At 36.9% G+C, this 18,671-nt stretch overlaps 1 protein-coding gene across 2 annotated transcripts in view; it reads left to right on the top strand.

Annotated features, from left to right (window-relative positions):
• The window catches only part of RNF180 (ring finger protein 180), a 304,519-nt gene that overhangs the window by 210,500 nt on the left and 75,348 nt on the right, over positions 1-18,671 (top strand). For both annotated transcript variants that reach the window (XM_069556325.1, XM_069556324.1), the window contains one exon: positions 17,423-17,648. In XM_069556325.1, the coding sequence (XP_069412426.1) occupies positions 17,423-17,648 (226 nt within the window). The remainder of the gene's footprint in view (positions 1-17,422; positions 17,649-18,671) is intronic.

Below are 18,671 nucleotides of genomic sequence, written 5' to 3'. Positions count from 1 at the left end.
ATGTCTAATATATGCCTAGGGGCCCAGTCACCTTTGCTTGCTATTTCCCAATATATCTGCCTCACATTTTTTAAGCTCAAGATCCCTTTAAAATCTTAAAAATTTAGGAAGATGGCAATTACGACCCTGTATGCAAGACAGGGAAAGAGACACAGATGTGTGTAACGGACTTTTGGACTCTGAGGGAGAGGGAGAGGGTGGGATGATTTGGGAGAATGACATTCTAACATGTATACTATCATGTAAGAATTGAATCGCCAGTCTATGTCTGACGCAGGATGCAGCATGCTTGGGGCTGGTGCATGGGGATGACCCAGAGAGATGTTATGGGGAGGGAGGTGGGAGGGGGGTTCATGTTTGGGAACGCATGTAAGAATTAAAGATATTAAAATTTAAAAAATTTTTTAAAAAAAAATATTGAGAACTCCAAAAGCTTTTGTTTATATGGATTATGAAAATTTTCTATCTATTCAGTTGCTGAGTGATGTCTGACTCTGTGATTCTGTGGACTGCAGCACAAGAGGCTTCCCTGTCCATCACCAACTCCCAGAGCTTGCTCAGATTCATGTCCATCAAGTCAGTGATGCCATCCAAACAAGTCATCCTCTGTCGTCCCCTTCTCCTCCTGCCTTCAATCTTTCTCAGAATCAGGGTCTTTCCCAGTGAGTCAATTCTTCGCATCAGGTGGCCATAGTATTGGAGTTTCAGCTTCAGCATCAACCCTTCCTATGAATATTCAGGATTGATTTCCTTTAGGATTGGCTGGTTTGATCTTACACTCCAAGGGACTTTGAAGAGTCTTCTCCAACACCACAGTTCAAAAGCATCAATTCTTCAGTGCTCAGCTTTCTTTATAGTCCAGCTCTCACATCCATACATGACTCCTGGAAAAACCATAGCTCTGATGAGACAGACCTTTTTTGGCAAAGTAATGCCTCTGCTTTTTAATATGCTAAGTTGATCATAGCTTTTCTTCTGAGGAGCAAGTGTCTTTTACTTTCATAGATGCAGTCACCATCTGTAGTGATTTTCAAGCCCAAGAAAAGAAAGTCTGTCACTGTATCTGTAGTTTCCCCATCTATTTGCCATGAAGTGATGGGATCGGATGCCATGATCTTAGTTTTTTGAATGTTGAGTTTTAAGTCAGCTTTTTCACTCTCCTCTTTAACTTTCATCAAGAGGCTTTTTAGTTCCTCTTCACTTTCTGCCATAAGGGTGGTGTCATCTGCATATCTGAGGTTATTGATATTTCCCCAGCAGTCTTGACACCAGCTTGTGCTTCAACCAGCCCAGCATTTGACACGATGTACTCTGCATATAAGTTAAATAAACAGGGTGACAATAGACAGCCTTGACGTACTCCTTTCCCGATTTGGAACCAGTTCGTTGTTCCATGTCCAGTTCTAATTGTTGCTTCCTGACCTGCATATAGGTTTCTCAGGTGACATGTAAGGTGGTCTGGTATTCCCATTTCTTGAAGAATTTTCCAGTTTGTTGTGATCTACCCAGTCAAAGGCTTTGCTGTAATCAAGAAAGCAGAAATATATGTTTTTCTGGAATTATCTTACTTTTTCGATGATCCAGTGGATGTTGGCAATTTGATTTCTGGTTCCTCTGCCTTTTCTAAATCCAGCTTGAACACCTGGAAGTTCACAGTTCATGTACTGTTAAAACCTGGCTTGGAGAATTTTGAGCATTACTTTACTAGCATGTGACATGAGTGCAATAGTGCGTTAGTTTGAGCATTCTTTGGCATTGCCTTTCTTTGGGATTGGGATGAAAACTGACCTTTTCCCATCCTGTAGGCACTGCTGTGTTTTCCAAATTTGCTGGCATATTGAGTGCAGCACTTTCACAGCATTATCTTTTAGGATTTGAAATTGCTCAGCTGGAATTCCATCACCTCCACTATCTTTGTTCATAGTGATGCTTCCTAAGGCCCACTTGACTTCATATTCCAGGATATCTGGCTCTAGGTGAGTGATCACACCATTCTGATTATCTGGATTGTGAAGATCTTTTTTGTACAGTTCTGTGTATTCTTGCCACTTCTTCTTAATATCTTCTGCTTCTGTTAGGTCCATACTGTTTCTGTCCTTTATTGTGCCTTTCTTTGCATGAAATATTCCCTTAGTATTTCTAATTTTCTTGAAGAGATCTCTAGTCTTTCCCATTCTATTGTTTTCTTCCATTTCTTTTTGCATTGACACTTAGGATAGCTTTCTTATCTCTCCTTGCTATTCTTTGGACCTCTATATTGAAATGGGTGTATCTTTCCTTTTCTCCTTTTCCTTTAACTTCTCTTCTTTTCTCAGCTATTTGTAAGGCCTCCTCAGACAACCATTTTGCCTTTTTTGCCTTTATTTTTTCTTGGGGATGGTTTTGATCCCTGCCTCCTGTACAATGTCACAAACCTCTGACCATAGTTCTTCAGGCATTCTGTCTATCAGATCTAATCCCTTGAATCTATATCTCACTTCCACTGTATAATCATAAGGGATTTGACTTAGTTCATACCCAAATGGTCTAGTGGTTTTCCCTACTTTCTTTAAGTCTGAATTTTGCAATGAGGAGTTCATGAACTTAGCCGCAGTCAGCTCCCAGTCTTGTTTTTGCTGACCTGTATGGAACTTCCCCATCTTTGGCTGCAAAGAAGATAATCAGTCTGATTTCAGTATTGACCATCTGGTGATGTCCATGTGTAGAGTCTTCTCTTATGTTGTTGGAAGAGGGTGTTTGCTATGACCGGTGCATTCTCTTGGCAAAACTCTGTTAGCCTTTGCCCTGCTTCATTTTGTACTCCAAGTCGAAGTTTGCCTGTTACTCCAGGTATCTCTTGACTTCCTACTTTTGCATTCCAGTCCCCTGTGATGAAAAGGACATTTTTTTTGGGTATAATTGAGAAAAATGTTAATTTTTTTATTAATTCACATAAAGATAATAAACCATTACTTTTTAAAATAATATTTTATGAAAAATAATCCTATTATAGAACAAAAATTTTGAGAATGACATCATTTTACACTTTTGCAAGTCTCTTTAACATTTGGCTTAGTAAAAGATGGATGTAACCACATATCTGCTTTTGCATCCCAACTGTTGCCATGTATTAATATTTTTTGTTTGACTAATATTAAGAAAACCCAGCTAGATAGGTAGTCATAAAATGGAATATATTATAGCAGCTTTTCAAGATAATTTTGGATGGTTGTCTTTGATACTACACCAGAACTTGACAAGTGTAAATTACTAAAGGCTAGTTTAATGTGGAATCTAACTATTGATGTGAACTTTAAGTACTCTTACAGTAAAATCTGTTGGTCTGTCATGCACTTTGGTTCATTTACTTACGGGCGATTTTATATTATCATGCATTGAACATCTCACAACTAATGGTTAGCTGAATTATGCAACTTTCCTAAACATTGATGTATTTCATTATGCAATATTTAAAAAATTGTTAATATCACCATTAGTCTCTTCAAGAAAGGCTTCAAGTATTTAGAAACTATAAGCAAATGCAGGTTTTCCAAAATTCTGATTTTTACTTGAATCTCAAATTTCATCATTTTGATTGCCAACAAATACTGTCAGTTGTTTTTCTTGAAGTGACAGATTTACTTTGTTCATTTTTGTGAAAATGTCTGCCAAATAACCAAATCTGAATAATTACTTTGACAGTTGTTCTTTTACATAAAAATGGTATTTTGTGGTAAAAACAGCTAGTTCAGCTCACAACACAAACAATTACAAAGGAACTTTTTCTCAAAATAACCATTAAGCTTTTTGGTATGCAGCAGAAATGTTTTGTATGTAATTCCTATTTTTGTCACATGTAATATTAAAATATATATTTTCAGTGGTGGATATTTAATAAAAATTTGTGTTTTTCTTGCTTTGTAGAGGTCATTCTTAATAGAAATTGGCTTTTTTCCCCTGATTGGTGGAAGATATACACATACATATACATATATACAATAAAATGAGGTATAACCCTTAACTTATTTTAATTGTATTTACCACTTACAATTTTTAGTGAAAGAAAAATGTATTAATTTCAACTGATACTATTAAATAAAGCAGAATTATAGAAAAGGTTTATTTTTAAAGAATACAGATATATAACAATGCTAGAAAATAAGAGAGCATTCCATCATTAAACCAAAATCTTTTCAGAATTTCTAAAAGGTAGAAAGCAATTGGGTTTGTATTTCTTTAGAAAATGAAACAAATCAGTGGTTTATTTTTTAAGCCCAAGAAAGAAAAATCGTATAGAATAAAGAACAATTTTCATTAGAGATCTGGCATAATTTCAAGATCAAAACACAATTATGAGGAGCTTTGAATGCATACTGAAAAGTGAAAGAAGCCAATCTGAAAAGAAGGCTACATCCCATAAAATTCCTACCCTATGACATTCTGGAAAAAGAAAACAACACACAGACAGATCAGTAATTGACAGGGCTTGCAGGAGCGGGTGAGAGGAATGAATAGATAGAGCCAGTGAGTTTTAGGGCCAGTGAGTTTTAGTGGAACTATTCTGTGTGATACTGTAATTGTGGGTATAAGGCATTATGCATTAATCAGAACCCAAAGAATGAAAAACCAGGAATGAACCCTAAGGTAAACTGTGAACTTCAGTTACTGGTAATATATCAATATGAGTTCAGTTGTAAAATTGTACCACAATAATGCATGTGTGTGTATGTGTGTAGTAGGAGGGGATATATGGAAATTCTCTATTTCCTATGTAATTTTTATGTAAACCTAAAACTACTCTGCCTCTGCTATGAAGATGTACTGTCTGACTTTTAAGAAACACAAATAATATGAAAGATAAACATAAAAACTGATCCCAGAGGAAATCGATTTATCCAGAAAACAAAAAAATATTGTATTTTGTTTATAACATTTTATAAACAAAATATTATAAAATCTTATTAATAGTAAAGAAGATATATCTTGAGAGAAACAATAGCCTACTATTAAACAAATGAACACTAAGAGGATAAGAAATGATTTATGAAAATTGAAATGTGACTTCTAAAATGAAAAAAAAATAGCATGAAAGGTGTATAACAGAATGATATAAAACATAAGCCTTTTTCAATGCTATGGCAAAACCAATACAATATTGTAAAGTAAAAAATAATAATAATAGTATTTTTTTTAAGTAGGGAAAAAAAACATAAGCCTTGAAAGCAAGTGTCCTAAAGAGATGTATCTTATATTATGTTCACTGCTTTATAACTAGCACCTGGAACAGTGTGCAGTCCTCAGCAGGAACTCAGTAAACATGTTAAGTCAAAAATCAAATGATTTTGTATCTTGAAAAATACTGCTGAGGAACTTTTCCTGAACATAGCATAACATAAAGAGATAGAAAATGGAACACAAAATTGAACGTGGAAAATAGATCCAAGGGATCTAATTTGTGTATACTAAGAAGTAAAAAAGTAGGAACAGAGAAAATAGTGGTGATTGATGAGGGAAAAGTGAACTTTCTGCTGGACTGCAGAAAGACATAGTTCTTCAGATCGAAAAAGACTACTGAGTACTGAACAGAAGTGACTGTAAGGATACATAACTAGTAAAATTTTCAAATCTAAGGATGGAAAGGTTGTAAGACTTCCAGCAAGAAAGAAAGCACAAATAAGACAGACATGTTTTTCATATTCAGTGATAGATGGTATGAAACAGTGGATCAGTCTCCCTCTTTTGAATTTTAAGTCCTCTTTATGTTTGAAAGATATTAAATATGCTCACCAGATATAGATAGATGTTCAGGTAGATAGTTGTGGTTTTTTTACCCAGTACTTTAAAGATTTTGATGCATGTCTTTTTTTTTTCCCCTTCCATTTTTATTTAGATATAATTGATAGCACTGTAAAAGATTAAGTATATAGCAGTATTATTTGACTCACAAACATCATAAAGTGATTACCACAAGGAGTTTTATGAATATCCATGATACTATGTAGATATAAAATGAAAGAAGAGAATATATTTTCTGATGAGACTTCTTAAGATTAACTCTCTTAACAACTTTCATATGTAACATACACCAGTGTTAACTATATTAATGATGTTGTCCATTATATCTTTGGTACTTACATATCTTATAAATTTGTACCTTTGACCACATTTATCTAGTGATTAGATATTTCTGTACAGAACAAAATGATCACAAGTGTAAATCTAGTAACCACCTGTTACCACACAAAGATGTTAGATTATTATTGACTGTTTTCCCCAGACTTTACTTTTCATTCTCATGACTTGTTTACTCTGTGACTGGAATTTTTTACCTCTTCGTTTTCCCTCACCTTATTTCACTCTTCCCCCACCCCTTCCCCTGCTGATAAACCATTTGTTTGTACTCTCTATCAGTGACTCCATTTCTGTTTTATTTGATCATTTGGCTTTTCTTTTTTTTTTCACACTTCACATATAAGTGAATTCATACCATATTTATCTGTCTCTATCTGACTTACTTCACTCAGCAGAATACTCTCTAGGCTCATTCATATTGTCATAAATGGAAAGATTTCATTTTTTATGACTGATTAATATTCAGTTTTGTGTGTTATGTACCACGTCTATATTCACCTATTGATGGGCACTTAGGTTGCTTCCATATCTTGGCTATTATGAGTAATGCTGCAGTGAATACAGGGGTGCATATATCTTTTCCTAAAAGTGTTTTAGTGTTTCCTAAAGTACTTTTGTGTTTCCTGAAAACACTACGAACTTAGTGTTTTTGTTTCCTTTGGAAAGCTACCCAGAAGTAGAATTGCTGGATCATAGCTCTATTTTTAATTTTTTGAGGAACCTTTGTTCTCTCTTCCATAGCATCTGCACCAATTACAATCCCACCAGTAGTGCACGAGACTTCCCTTTTTCCATATCCTCACCAACACTTGTTATAATCTTTTTGATAATAATTATTCTGACAAGTGTGAGGTGATCTTATTAAATTTTGATTTGTATTTGACTACTAATTATGTGTCTGTCATCCATCTGTATGTCTTCTTTGGAACATGGGTATCCTTGTCTTGTTCCCAATCTTAAAAGAAATACTTTAAGCTTTTCATCATTGAGTATGATGTTAGCAGTAGGTGTATCGTAAATGGCCTTTATTTTATTGAGATATATTTCCTCTGTATCCAATTCTGAAGAGTTTTTATCATAAATAGATGTTGGATTTTGTCACAATCTTTTTCTGCATCTATTGAGATTGTCATATGGTTTTTATTCTTCAGTTTATTAGGTGGTGTATCACACTGATTTGTGAATATTATACTGTCCTTGTATCCCTGGGATAAATTCCACTTGATCATGGTATTGTTCAGTTGCCAAGTCATGTCCGACTCTTTGTGACTCCATGAACTGCAGCATGCCAGGCTTCCCTGTTCTTCACTATCTCCTGGAGTTTACTCAAACTCATGTCCATTGAGTCAGTGATAGTATCCAACCATCTTATCCTCTGACACCCTCTTCTCCTCTTTGCCCTCAATCTTTGATGATTCTTTTAATATATTGTTGAATTTGAATTGCTTATGTTCTGTTGAGGGCGTTTTACATCTCTGTTCATCAGAAATAGTGGCCTGCAATTTTCTCTTTTTTTGGTGTCTTTGTCTGGTTTTAATACAGATTGATGATTTCATAAGTGTTTCTTCCTCTTCAATTTTTGGGAATAATTTGAGAAAGATTGGCATTAACCATTCTTTAAATGTTTGAACTTAACTGTGAAGTCATCTGGTCCTGAACTTTTGTTTGGGGGAGTTTTTTTAATTATCATCACTGATTTAAGTTCATTTTTGAAAAGGGCCTGTTCATATTTTGTACATTTCTACAAATTTATCTATGTCTTCTAGGTTGCTCATTCTATTGGCATGTAATTTTTTGTGTAGTCTCTTATAATCTTTTGTATTTCTATAGTTTGATCATAATTTTCCCTTTTCATTTGTGATTTTATTTGGGTCTTTCCTCTTTTTCTCAAGATGAGTCTGGCTAAAGTTTTATCAATTATTGTTATCTTTCCAAAGAACTAGCTCTCAGCTTCATGGATCTTTCCTGTTTATTTTTTTGGTCTCTGTTTCATTTATGTCTACTCTGACCTTCAGTATTTCCTTCTTCTCCCTTTCTGTTTTGTTTTTCTTTTTTTAGAGCCTCTAAGCATATGGTTAGTCTTCTTTTTCTTATTTTTCTTTTCTGAGGTAGGTTTGTATTGCTATAAATGCCTCTTTTAAGACTGGTTGGCTATATCTCATGAATTTTGGTTAATTATGTATTTGTTTTCATTTGTCTCCAGGTGTTTTTTTTTTCCCTTTTATCATTAATTCTGTCAGTGACTCATTGGTTGTTTAGTAGCACATTGTTTAACATCCATGTGCTTGTGTTTTTGCAATTTTTGTTTTATGGTTAGTTTCTAGACTTATACTTTTGTGTTCAGAAAAAACACCTGATATAATTTCAGTCTTCTAAAATTTACTGTGACTTGTTTGTGGCCTAGCATGTGATCTATCCCAGAGAATGTGCACTTGAAAAGAGTGTATATTTTGCTGCTTTTGAATGGAATGCTCTGTATATAGCTATTAAATCTATCTGATTAATATGTCATTTAAGGTCAGTGTTTCCTCTTTGATTCTACCTGGATAATCTATTGATGTAATTGGGGTATGAAAGTCCTCTACTATTATTGTATTAGTGTCACTTTCTCTATTTGTGGTTGGTAATATTTGCTGTATTATTTAAGTACTCTTAAGTTGGGTGTGTATGTATTTACAGTTGTTATATCTTTTTGTTGAATTGATTCCTTTATCATTACATAATGTGTCTTTGTATAATATTTTAAATATATTATGCTACTTCCTTCCGGCCTGCAGAGTTACTCTAAAGTCAGCTGGTAGTCTTATGGGAGTTCCACTAAAAGTAACTTATTGCTTTTCCCTTGCCATTTTTTCATATTCGCTTTTTATCCTTAATTTTTGCCATTTTATTTCCAGTGTGTCTTGGTGTGGTCCTCTTTGATGATCTTGTTTGAGACTCTGTGCTTCCTAGACCTGAATGTCTGTTTCCTTTCCCAGGTTAGGGTTTGGTTTTGTTTGTTTGTTTGTTTGTTTTTAACTATTGTATCTCATACATGTTCTCTACTCCTTTCTCCTTCCCTTATCCTTCTAGGATCTCTATAAATGAATGTTAGTATGCTTGATGTTTTTCCAGAAGTCTCTTAAATTGTCATTTCTTTTTTATTCTTTATTCTTTTTAGCTTCAGTGGTTTCCATCAGTCTTCCAGCTCACTGATCTGTTCTCTGCTTCATCTAATCCACTGTCAGTTACTTCTAGTGTGTTTTCTAATGCTTTGTTAAACTTCTCACTGTGTTCATCCAGTCTTCAACAAGTTAGTTGAGCATTTTTATGATCATTACTTTGAACTTTTATTGGGTAGACTGCTTATCTCCATTTCATTTCTTTCTTCACCTAGACTTTTCATTCCTTCATTTAACCCATTTTTCACCTCATTTTGTCTCAGTCTTACATTTATTTGTAGGTATTAGGTAAAGTTGGTTACGTTTCCTGAACTTGGAGTAATGGCCTTTTGTGGGATATTTCTTATGGGGCCCAGCATTTCACTTCCCTCTGGTCACCAGAGCTGGTTACCAGGGTAAGGCCCTAGCATGACTCGTTGTAGGTCCCAGGAATCCCAGGGCTGATGATAGCCTGTTTGTGAGCGGGCCAAAGAGTTGGGTTGCAGGACAGCTAGCTGCAGGTGCTAAAGGTCTAGGTGCTTGTGCCAATCTGCTAATGGGTGGGGCCAGGTCCTTCTGCAATTGACTTCAGGCCTGGGGGTTCTAAAACTGGCCTTGGCCTACTTTTGGGCAGTGTCAGGTCCCAGGGAAGCTTGCTGAGGGTTGTGGGGGATTCTGGGGCTGGTGTCCAACTGGCTGGTGGACAGGGCTACATCCCCTCTTGACTGGCTCCTCTGCCTGGGGTTTGCCAGAACTGATACCAACTGGAAGGTTAGCAGGGCTGGATCCCAGGGCCAGTGGCTAGAGGGAGGACTCCAAAGTGTTACTTGCCAGCATGAAGGAGCTCCCCCAAAAGGTTTCTGTCAGTGTCTGTGTTCCCAGGGAGAGTCTTAGATGCCTCCATCTCTTTGAGAGGCTCTCCAAGATCAGCAAATGTGTCTGACCTGGTCTCCTTTCAAATTACTTACTCTGCACAGTGTCTCAGAGCCAGTGAGAATTTGTGTGCACCCTTTAAGAGCATAATCTCTGTTTCTTACTACCCTATAGGTATCCTATATATAAATCCCACTGGCTTTCAAAGCCAGACATTCTAGAGGCTTCTTTCACCATGCAGGACCCAGAACTGGGGAGCTCTAGGTGAGGGTGGGATCCCTTGAACCTTGGGAAGAACCTCTGCAATTATTCTTCCCTCTATGGGTCACCTACCCCAGGGTGTGGGTTGTGATTAAATTGCATCTCTGCCACTCCTGCCCATCTCATTGTGATTCCTTTTTTCTTAACCCTTAGAAAATATTTTCTGTTGGTCTTCAGGTCATCCTCATCAATAGTTGTTCCATAAATAATTGTAATTTTGGTGGTGTGCCCATGGGAGAAGTAGAGCGTGAGGTCTTCCTACTCTGCTTTTGGTCTCCTCTCTCTATCTTGAAAGTTTTGAGTGAAAACATTTTGTTATCGAGGACTATACTTAAATAAAATTCAAATGTGAATACAGAGGAAACTTCAAACTTTACAGAACATACAGTTTACCATTCACATACATTTCCTGAAAAAAAAAAATCAAGGACAGGTTACAATAAAACAAAAAATGTAGTTCAAGAGAGAGGACAATAAGGGATACAAGAAAGCAGTGTTAAATAAGCTTAAGAGTACATTACTTTGCTAACTAAGGTCCATCTAGTCAAGGCTATGGTTTTTCCAGTAGTCATGTATAGATGTGAGAATTGGACTGTGAAGAAGGCTGAGCGCCGAAGAATTGATGTTTTTGAACTGCGGTGTTGGAGAAGACTCTTGAGAGTTTCTTGGACTGCAAGGAGATCCAACCAGTCCATTCTGAAGGAGATCAACCCTGGGATTTCTTTGGAAGGAATGATGCTAAAGCTGAAACTCCAGTACTTTGGTCACCTCATACAAAGAGTTGACTCATTGGAAAAGACTTTGATGCTAGGAGGGATTGGGGGCAGGAGGAGAAGGGGACAACCAAGGATGAGATGGCTGGATGGCATCACTGACTCGATGGACGTGAGTCTGAGTGAACTCTGGGAGTTGATGATGGACAGGGAGGCCTGGCGTGTGGCGATTCATAGGGTCTCAAAGAGTCGGACACGACTGAGCAGCTGAACTGAACTGAACTGAACTGAAGGCATAGTTAAATATAGAGTAATTGATTTAAAGAATGTACTGACAAAGTAGAGGCATAGTATGTTTAAGCAATTAACATTTTAGACATAAAATTCATATAATCTCAATAAGATATGAGCTATATTTGTGTTTTTGAGTGGGGAGTAAAATACGTTCAATTCATAGGTCTCATTCAGAAAAGGGAGATTATTAACGTTAAACTTCAACTGTTTTTGTTAAAAGTTAAGATTAATTATTAGAAAAAAGGAGACAGGATTTAATAACAGCAAATACTTGGATAGCACTTTTTATATTCCAGGTACTGTTCTGAATGCTTTGTATATATTAATTCTCTTAATGCTTTCAAAGCTCTGTGAGCTAAGTACCTTACAAATGAGGGAAGTGAGACCCCAGGGAATAAAGTAACTTGTATAAGATTACTACTACACAGTCAGTAGTGGCAGAGTCCAGCAAGATTGGCTCTTTACTACTGCCCTACTATTACTTCTTGGGAAAAAAAAAAGGCAAGAAATAAAACCTAATATAAAAGAATCACAATAATTGTAAATAAACTAAATGTCACTGCTGCTGTCTTTATTATTAACAAAAAGTTTTGACCTACTAATTTTTTGCAGAATTTTTAAAGGTGGTTTGTATTATTTATCTATTTATTATCTCATTATCATTGACTTGAAGCCCCTGGCGAGGAACATGAGAGACGGAATATTTTTGGTTGACTTTGTAGGATAATTTCTATGGGGCCAAAAGCAGTTGGACAATTGAACACCTATTATATTCATTTGTTGATTATGATGATGGTATCTTGATATTTCTAACTTCCCCATAAATCCTACCTAAATTTCATTTCCTCTTTACATACATTATCATCATCAGTTAACTTTTATTATTTGCTGGGAATATTCAAAGTATAGTAACTCACTTAAGAATGTGGTGATAAAGAGTGTTGCTTCAAATCCATATTGACTGGGTTGAAATTCCACTCATAGTTTCAATAAGTGAGCTGTCTATATTTCACTTTCCTTTGATATGGAAAATGATGATAACAATAGTATCTACCTTGTAAGGGTTTAGTGCTGAAGAGATTAGTTAATATGTACAGCTTTGGTCACCTTAATTCTAAGTCCCAAACAATTTGGTAGGAAACATCAGGTGAATGTTTAGCTCTGTGGCAAACATACTATTTAAGATCGAACATCTTATGCTGGTGTTATATCACTTTGGTTGATGAATAGATATTTCTTTTATTTTCTGTTTTAGTCGGCATTCTCATAACTTTCATTCCTTTTTAGATCTAATCATAGGAACTACACAGAGAAAAATCATGATCTCTTTTTCACAAATACTTGAATATCTGGTCTCCTGTTGATATTTTTCTGAGTGAATATCCTAAAGCATTTTGTATGAGAAAGTTTCAGAAGTCATGCTGCCTTGGCCTTGGTATTTCTGTGGATAACTACAGTTTGTCTGGGGCCCTCAAAGTAGCTGCAAATATGGTGTGATCATATAAAGTGGTAGGAACATCAACCCACTTTAAGTAGCTGCATCATATGTTGAGCTTCCAGTCAGTTAAAATCTCTGTCTCTTTACATGAACTGCTCTCAGCTAAGTATCATCCATCTATGTGTGCAGTCTGTTTGGATTCTTAATGAGGGATTTATATTTCTCAGCTGGTAAAGAATCTTCCTGCAATGCAGGAGACCCTGGTTTGATTCCTGAGTTGGAAAACTCCCTTAGAGAAAGGATAGATTACCCATTCCAGTATTCTCAGGCTTCCCTGGTGGCTCAGATGGTAAAGAATCTGCCTGCAATGCAAGAGACCTCAGTTTGATCCCTGGGTTGAGAAGATTTTAAATTTTAAAATAAATTTTAATAGAAATTTATTTTTAATTTTAATTTTAAATTAAAGTTACTTTTTAATTTGAAAAGTAAATGTTAATAGAAAAATAAGCAAATAAAAATTATGAGGAAGCAGCTAAGTGGTAGTGACAGAGAACAACTTTAGATAGAATAACAGTGAAATCCTTTGGGGAAGTTGATATTTAAGATTTTTAAAATTAGGTAAATTGAGCCATGTGTAGACAAGAATGTGTCAACTAATTTTTGTTATGTAACAAAACAAATTTAGTTGTTTAAAACAACAACCTATATTCACTCACAACTTTCTGAGTTGGCAGTTGGGGCTGGTGCTCAGCTATAATGATTTGTCTCTGATCCACATGATATCATCTGGGCTCACCAATACATTTGCAATTAGGTGACAATTATTGGCTGTACCCACACATGTCCAATGGTTGGCTTGTTGTCAGCAGTCACAATGGAGGCAGCTGGACCATATGTCACTTACTATTCAGCAGGCTAGCCTAGGCTTGTTCGCATCTTGGGTCTTGTGAGTTCCCAAGATCAGCAGGAGCAGACTATTCCAGTGCACAAGCTTTTTTTAAGCCTTTATTTGCATCACATTTGCTTACATTCCATTGACCAAAGAAGTCACATGGCAGAGCCCAAATTCAGAGTGTAGAAAACTGATCTCTGCGTCTCGATGAATTGCATATAGGTGTATATGGAGAGACAGGAGAATTTTATCTTATTTTGTAATCATCCAGATGGAGCAAGCACTTTTTAAGAGAAACAGAGCATCATGTCTTAAGGCCTTATGGTGAGAAAGTGTTCAATGTGTTTGTTGAGCCAGAAGATCAGTGAATTGGAATGTAGCTCAATATGGAGGATAAAAATGAAGGCTGGAACTGGATCCTGCAGAGTTCTATAGAGCATTGTAAGGAGTCTCATTTTATTCCAAATGTAAGAAGGCAGCATCAAGTAGGTGGCAAAAAAGAGGTCCTGGTCTACTTATGAAATGCTGCTGAAAGAGTAATGAAGGTAAGTTAGGAAAGCATCCTAGGTTTGGCAGAAAGGACTTTAAGATGAAAGGATTTCCTTTACCAGATATTGAGGCTTATTATAAGGCCACAATAAGTGAAAGTTGCTCAGTTGTGTCCAACTCTTTGTGACCCCATGGACTATACAGACAAATGGGATTCGCCAGGCCAGAATACTGGAGTGGGTAGCCATTCCCTTCTTCGGGGGATCTTAACAACTCAGGGATCGAACCCAGGTCTCCCACATTGCAGGCAGATTCTTTACCAGCTGAGCTACATGGTATGATTATGGCATCAGTTCATTTCAGTTCAGTTCAGTCGCTCAGTCATGTCCGACTCTTTGCAGCCCCATGAATTGTAGCACGCCAGGCCTCCCTGTCCATCACCAACTCCCAGAGTTAACTCAAACTCACGTCCATCGAGTCAGTGATGCCATCCAGCCATCTCATCCTCTGTCGTCCCCTTCTCCTCCTGCGCTCAATCCCTCCCAGCATCAGGGTCTTCTCCAATGAGTCAACTCTTCGCATAAGGTGGCCATAGTACTGGAGTTTCAGCTTTAGCATCATTCCTTCCAAAGAACACCCAGGACCGATCTCCTTTAGAATGGACTGGTTGGATCTCCTTGCAGTCCAAGGGACTCTCAAGAGTCTTCTCCAACACCACAGTTCAAAAGCATCAATTCTTCGGCTCTCAGCTTTCTTCACAGTCCAACTCTCACAGCCATACATGACCACTGGAAAAACCATAGCCTTGACTAGATGGACCTTAGTCAGCAAAGTAATGTCTCTACTTTTAAATATGCTATCTAGGTTGGCCATAACTTTCCTTCCAAGGAGTAAGTGTCTAGGAATAGACAATAACATAATGGAACAAAATAGAAGTCAACATATTTGGCCTCTTAATAACAATGCGGCACTTTGGAACAGTGGAGGAAGAGTAAGGTCATTGAAATAAATGGGTTATACCAATTAATAAGTACATGAAAATTACAGTGAAATTTACCCCTAATATATACTGTACTGAAAATCAATTTCAGGTAGATGATTAAATATTATTAAATGCAAAATAATACTCTGTTAATGACCTTGGGAAAAGGTAAATGTTCTTAAATAAGACACAAAAATTACTAACCATAAAGGAAAAATAGTCTTTAAAATTAAGAACTTCATTTCATCAAAAGATACCATGAGAAGTGTGAAAAGGCAAACCAGAAGAAAGGAAAAAATATTTGCAACACATCTAACCAATAACAACAAGTAACCAGATTAAGTAAAAATGCTTACAAGTATATAAGAAAAATCAGAAAGCCAATTTAAAAAATGAGCTAACAGCTTGAATATGTCCTTCATAAAGAGAGAAATTACCTACAGGTGGCAGAAAGAGGCTGACAGAGAGGAAGTAAGGCCATCTGGATAAATCAAGTAACAGTTTATCCAGTTGAAAGGCTTTTCTGTATTTTCAAGGCTCTGTTTGCCTCTTTTCTGTAACTTCTACATTTCATGTAATCTAAAAATATTTAGAAAGCCCAAAGGCTACTCAAATAGTGATCGTTGATCTCCATTTTTCACTTTCATCAAAGTGAGGAGAAAAGCATCTACATCATTTGCCTCAGTGGACTGAAGCCAGGCCTTGTTTAAGGAATATTTCCCAAGGTTCTAACCTTGGGCCTGTGAGAAAGGTTAGGAGGGAAAGATGGCTGTAGATAATATTTATTGAATATTTGTTGTATGCCAGGCTGTGTTTTGCTCAATGCTTTATGTGGATTGATTTGATTGAAGTCGCTCAGTCGTGTCTGACTCTTTGCGACCCCATAGACTGTAGCCTACCAGGCTCCTCTGTCCAAGGGATTTTCCAGGCAATAGTACTGGAGTGGATTGCCATTTCCTTCTCCAGTGGATCTTCCCGACCCAGGGATGGAACCCGAATCTCCCGCATTGTGGACAGATGCTGTACCATCTGAGCTACCCTCACATAGCACCTTCACAGATGAGGACATTGTGATGTTAAGTAACAGGAATTGTGCCACCAGACTCTGTGCTGCTAACCGGAGTGCCTCTTTCCTAGCTATTCCATTTGGGAGAGAGGAGCAGATGAGTATATTCCAGCTGCAAGGCTGATCCCAGAATTACTACAAGTTTCTTTGCAATATCTCTTGCCTGACATACCTTGGGCTTTGGCCTTTTATTGTCTCTGAGGTCCAGGAAGGTGCAAAATGTGGAATAAAGAATGCTGCCTGGGTAGTGTGAAGCTGAAGTTTGACTTCCTCTTGCCCTCAGGTCTCAGTTCAGTTCAGTCACTCAGTCTGTCCAGCTCTTTGTGACCCCATGGACTGCAGCACACCAGGCTTCCTTGTCCATCACCAGCTCCCGGAGCTTACTCAAACTCATGTTCATCGAGTCGGTGATGCCATCCAGCCATCTCATCCTCTGTCATCCTCCTTTCCTCTTGCCTTCAATCTTTCCCAGCATCAGGGTCTTCTCAGATGAGTCAGTTCTTCACATCAGCTGGCCAAAGTGTCGGAGTTTCAGCTTCAGACAAAGGAGAAAAGGAAAGATATACCCATTTGAACGCAGAGTTTCAAAGAGTAGCAAGGAGAGATAAGAAAGCCTTCCTAAGTGATCAGTGCAAAGAAATAGAAGAAAACAATAGAATGGGAAAGACTAGAGATCTCTTCAAGAAAATTAGAGATACCAAGGGAACATTTCATGCAACAGTGGGCACAATAAAGGACAGAAATGGTCTGGACCTAACAGAAGCCCTCAGGTCTATTCATGTGCAAATGCCCATATAAGGCTGGTAATCTTGTGACAGTAGCTTTTTTGCTGTGGTGGGAGTGGGACCTAATACTTAACTAGTTCTAGTTAAATAGAGATAAAGGTTTACTTAATGTTTTCTGGTACTATACTTTAACATTTAGCATTATATAAAAATGCTAAAATGAATAATTAAGACTTCTGGGTTTTCAATGTACATTTCTAGTTTCTTCTCACTTTGCAAGGTAGCATTTCTGTCACTGATTATGCACAAAAACAGATATACCTGCTTCTCATAAATATTTTCATTCACTTTAACAAAATATGAAATCAGTTTCTCAATTTCTCAAGGAAACCAATTTCATACTGAACTAAGATAAATTGTTTTGCTTATATTTTGCAGACTTTGGATAATGAGATGAGTACAGATGATGACAATGAATATGCAGAAGAAAAGGAGAGCTACATCTGTGCAGTGTGTCTGGATGTTTATTTCAACCCCTACATGTGTTACCCTTGCCACCACATCTTCTGTGAGCCCTGCTTACGGACCCTTGCCAAAGACAATCCTGCAAGCACTCCCTGCCCGTTGTGTCGGACAATTATTTCCAGAGTCTTTTTTCAGACAGGTAATTGTTGTCTTTCATTAACATGATTGCCTAATTATTTTGACTACCTCTTTGTTCTAGTTCTAAAGGTACTTTATGAATTATTATGAGAAAGTTATTGAAAAACAGTATACTAACACATATATATGGAATTTAGAAAGATGGCAATGACAACCCTGTATGCAAGACAGGAAAAAAGACACAGATGTGTATACGGACTTTTGGACTCAGAGGGAGAGGGAGAGGGTGGGATGATTTGGGAGAATGGCATTCTAACATGTATACCATCATGTAAGAATAGAATCGCCAGTCTATGTCTGACGCAGGATACAGCATGCTTGGGGCTGGTGCATGGGGATGACCCAGAGAGATGTTATGGGGAGGGAGGTGGGAGGGGGGTTCATGTTTGGGAACGCATGTAAGAATTAAAGATTTTAAAATTAAAAAAATTAAAAAAAAATGAAAATCATATATAGCATAATTTGTTACTCTCCAGTTTATAGAAGAGTGCTTGCCAACTCGTTAGAACTTTGTTAAAATCGTAGAATCAGAGATGAAACCAGTTCCTCATCTCTACTCCTCTATTTAATGCTGAGATCTTTTCTAAAGCATCCTAACTAGTTTTTCAGTCGTTAGCTGTACATCTCCAGTGTTGAGGACATTCCATTAAAATTTGGAGCAGCCCTATTGATTATTTATGCCTCAAGTCTAACTTCTATTTCTTCTCATCTTTTGACCTTTGTTTTTTCCTCTGGAGTCTCAAAGAATAAATCTATAAATGTCTGAGGATAACTACTATGCCTTTCCCTCAAACTCCAAATCTTCTAAACCTTCTTGTTGTTTTTAAGGTCTTTATTCTTGAAGACAGTAAAATTGGAACAAGGATTTGTTTACATAATTACCATGTAAAGATGAGATATAATACAGTATTTTGATACAAATAGAAACAGGGAAAACTAATGAATGTGGAACATGGAAACCTGCTAAGGAGAAAGGGAAAAATGATAGAAGTAATCGGAGCTGTTGGACTGTAAAGAAAGCTGA

Source organism: Ovis canadensis, chromosome 16 (genome assembly GCF_042477335.2).
Source record: "Ovis canadensis isolate MfBH-ARS-UI-01 breed Bighorn chromosome 16, ARS-UI_OviCan_v2, whole genome shotgun sequence".
NCBI lineage: Eukaryota > Metazoa > Chordata > Mammalia > Artiodactyla > Bovidae > Ovis > Ovis canadensis.
This window is presented reverse-complemented; position numbering and strand designations above follow the sequence as displayed.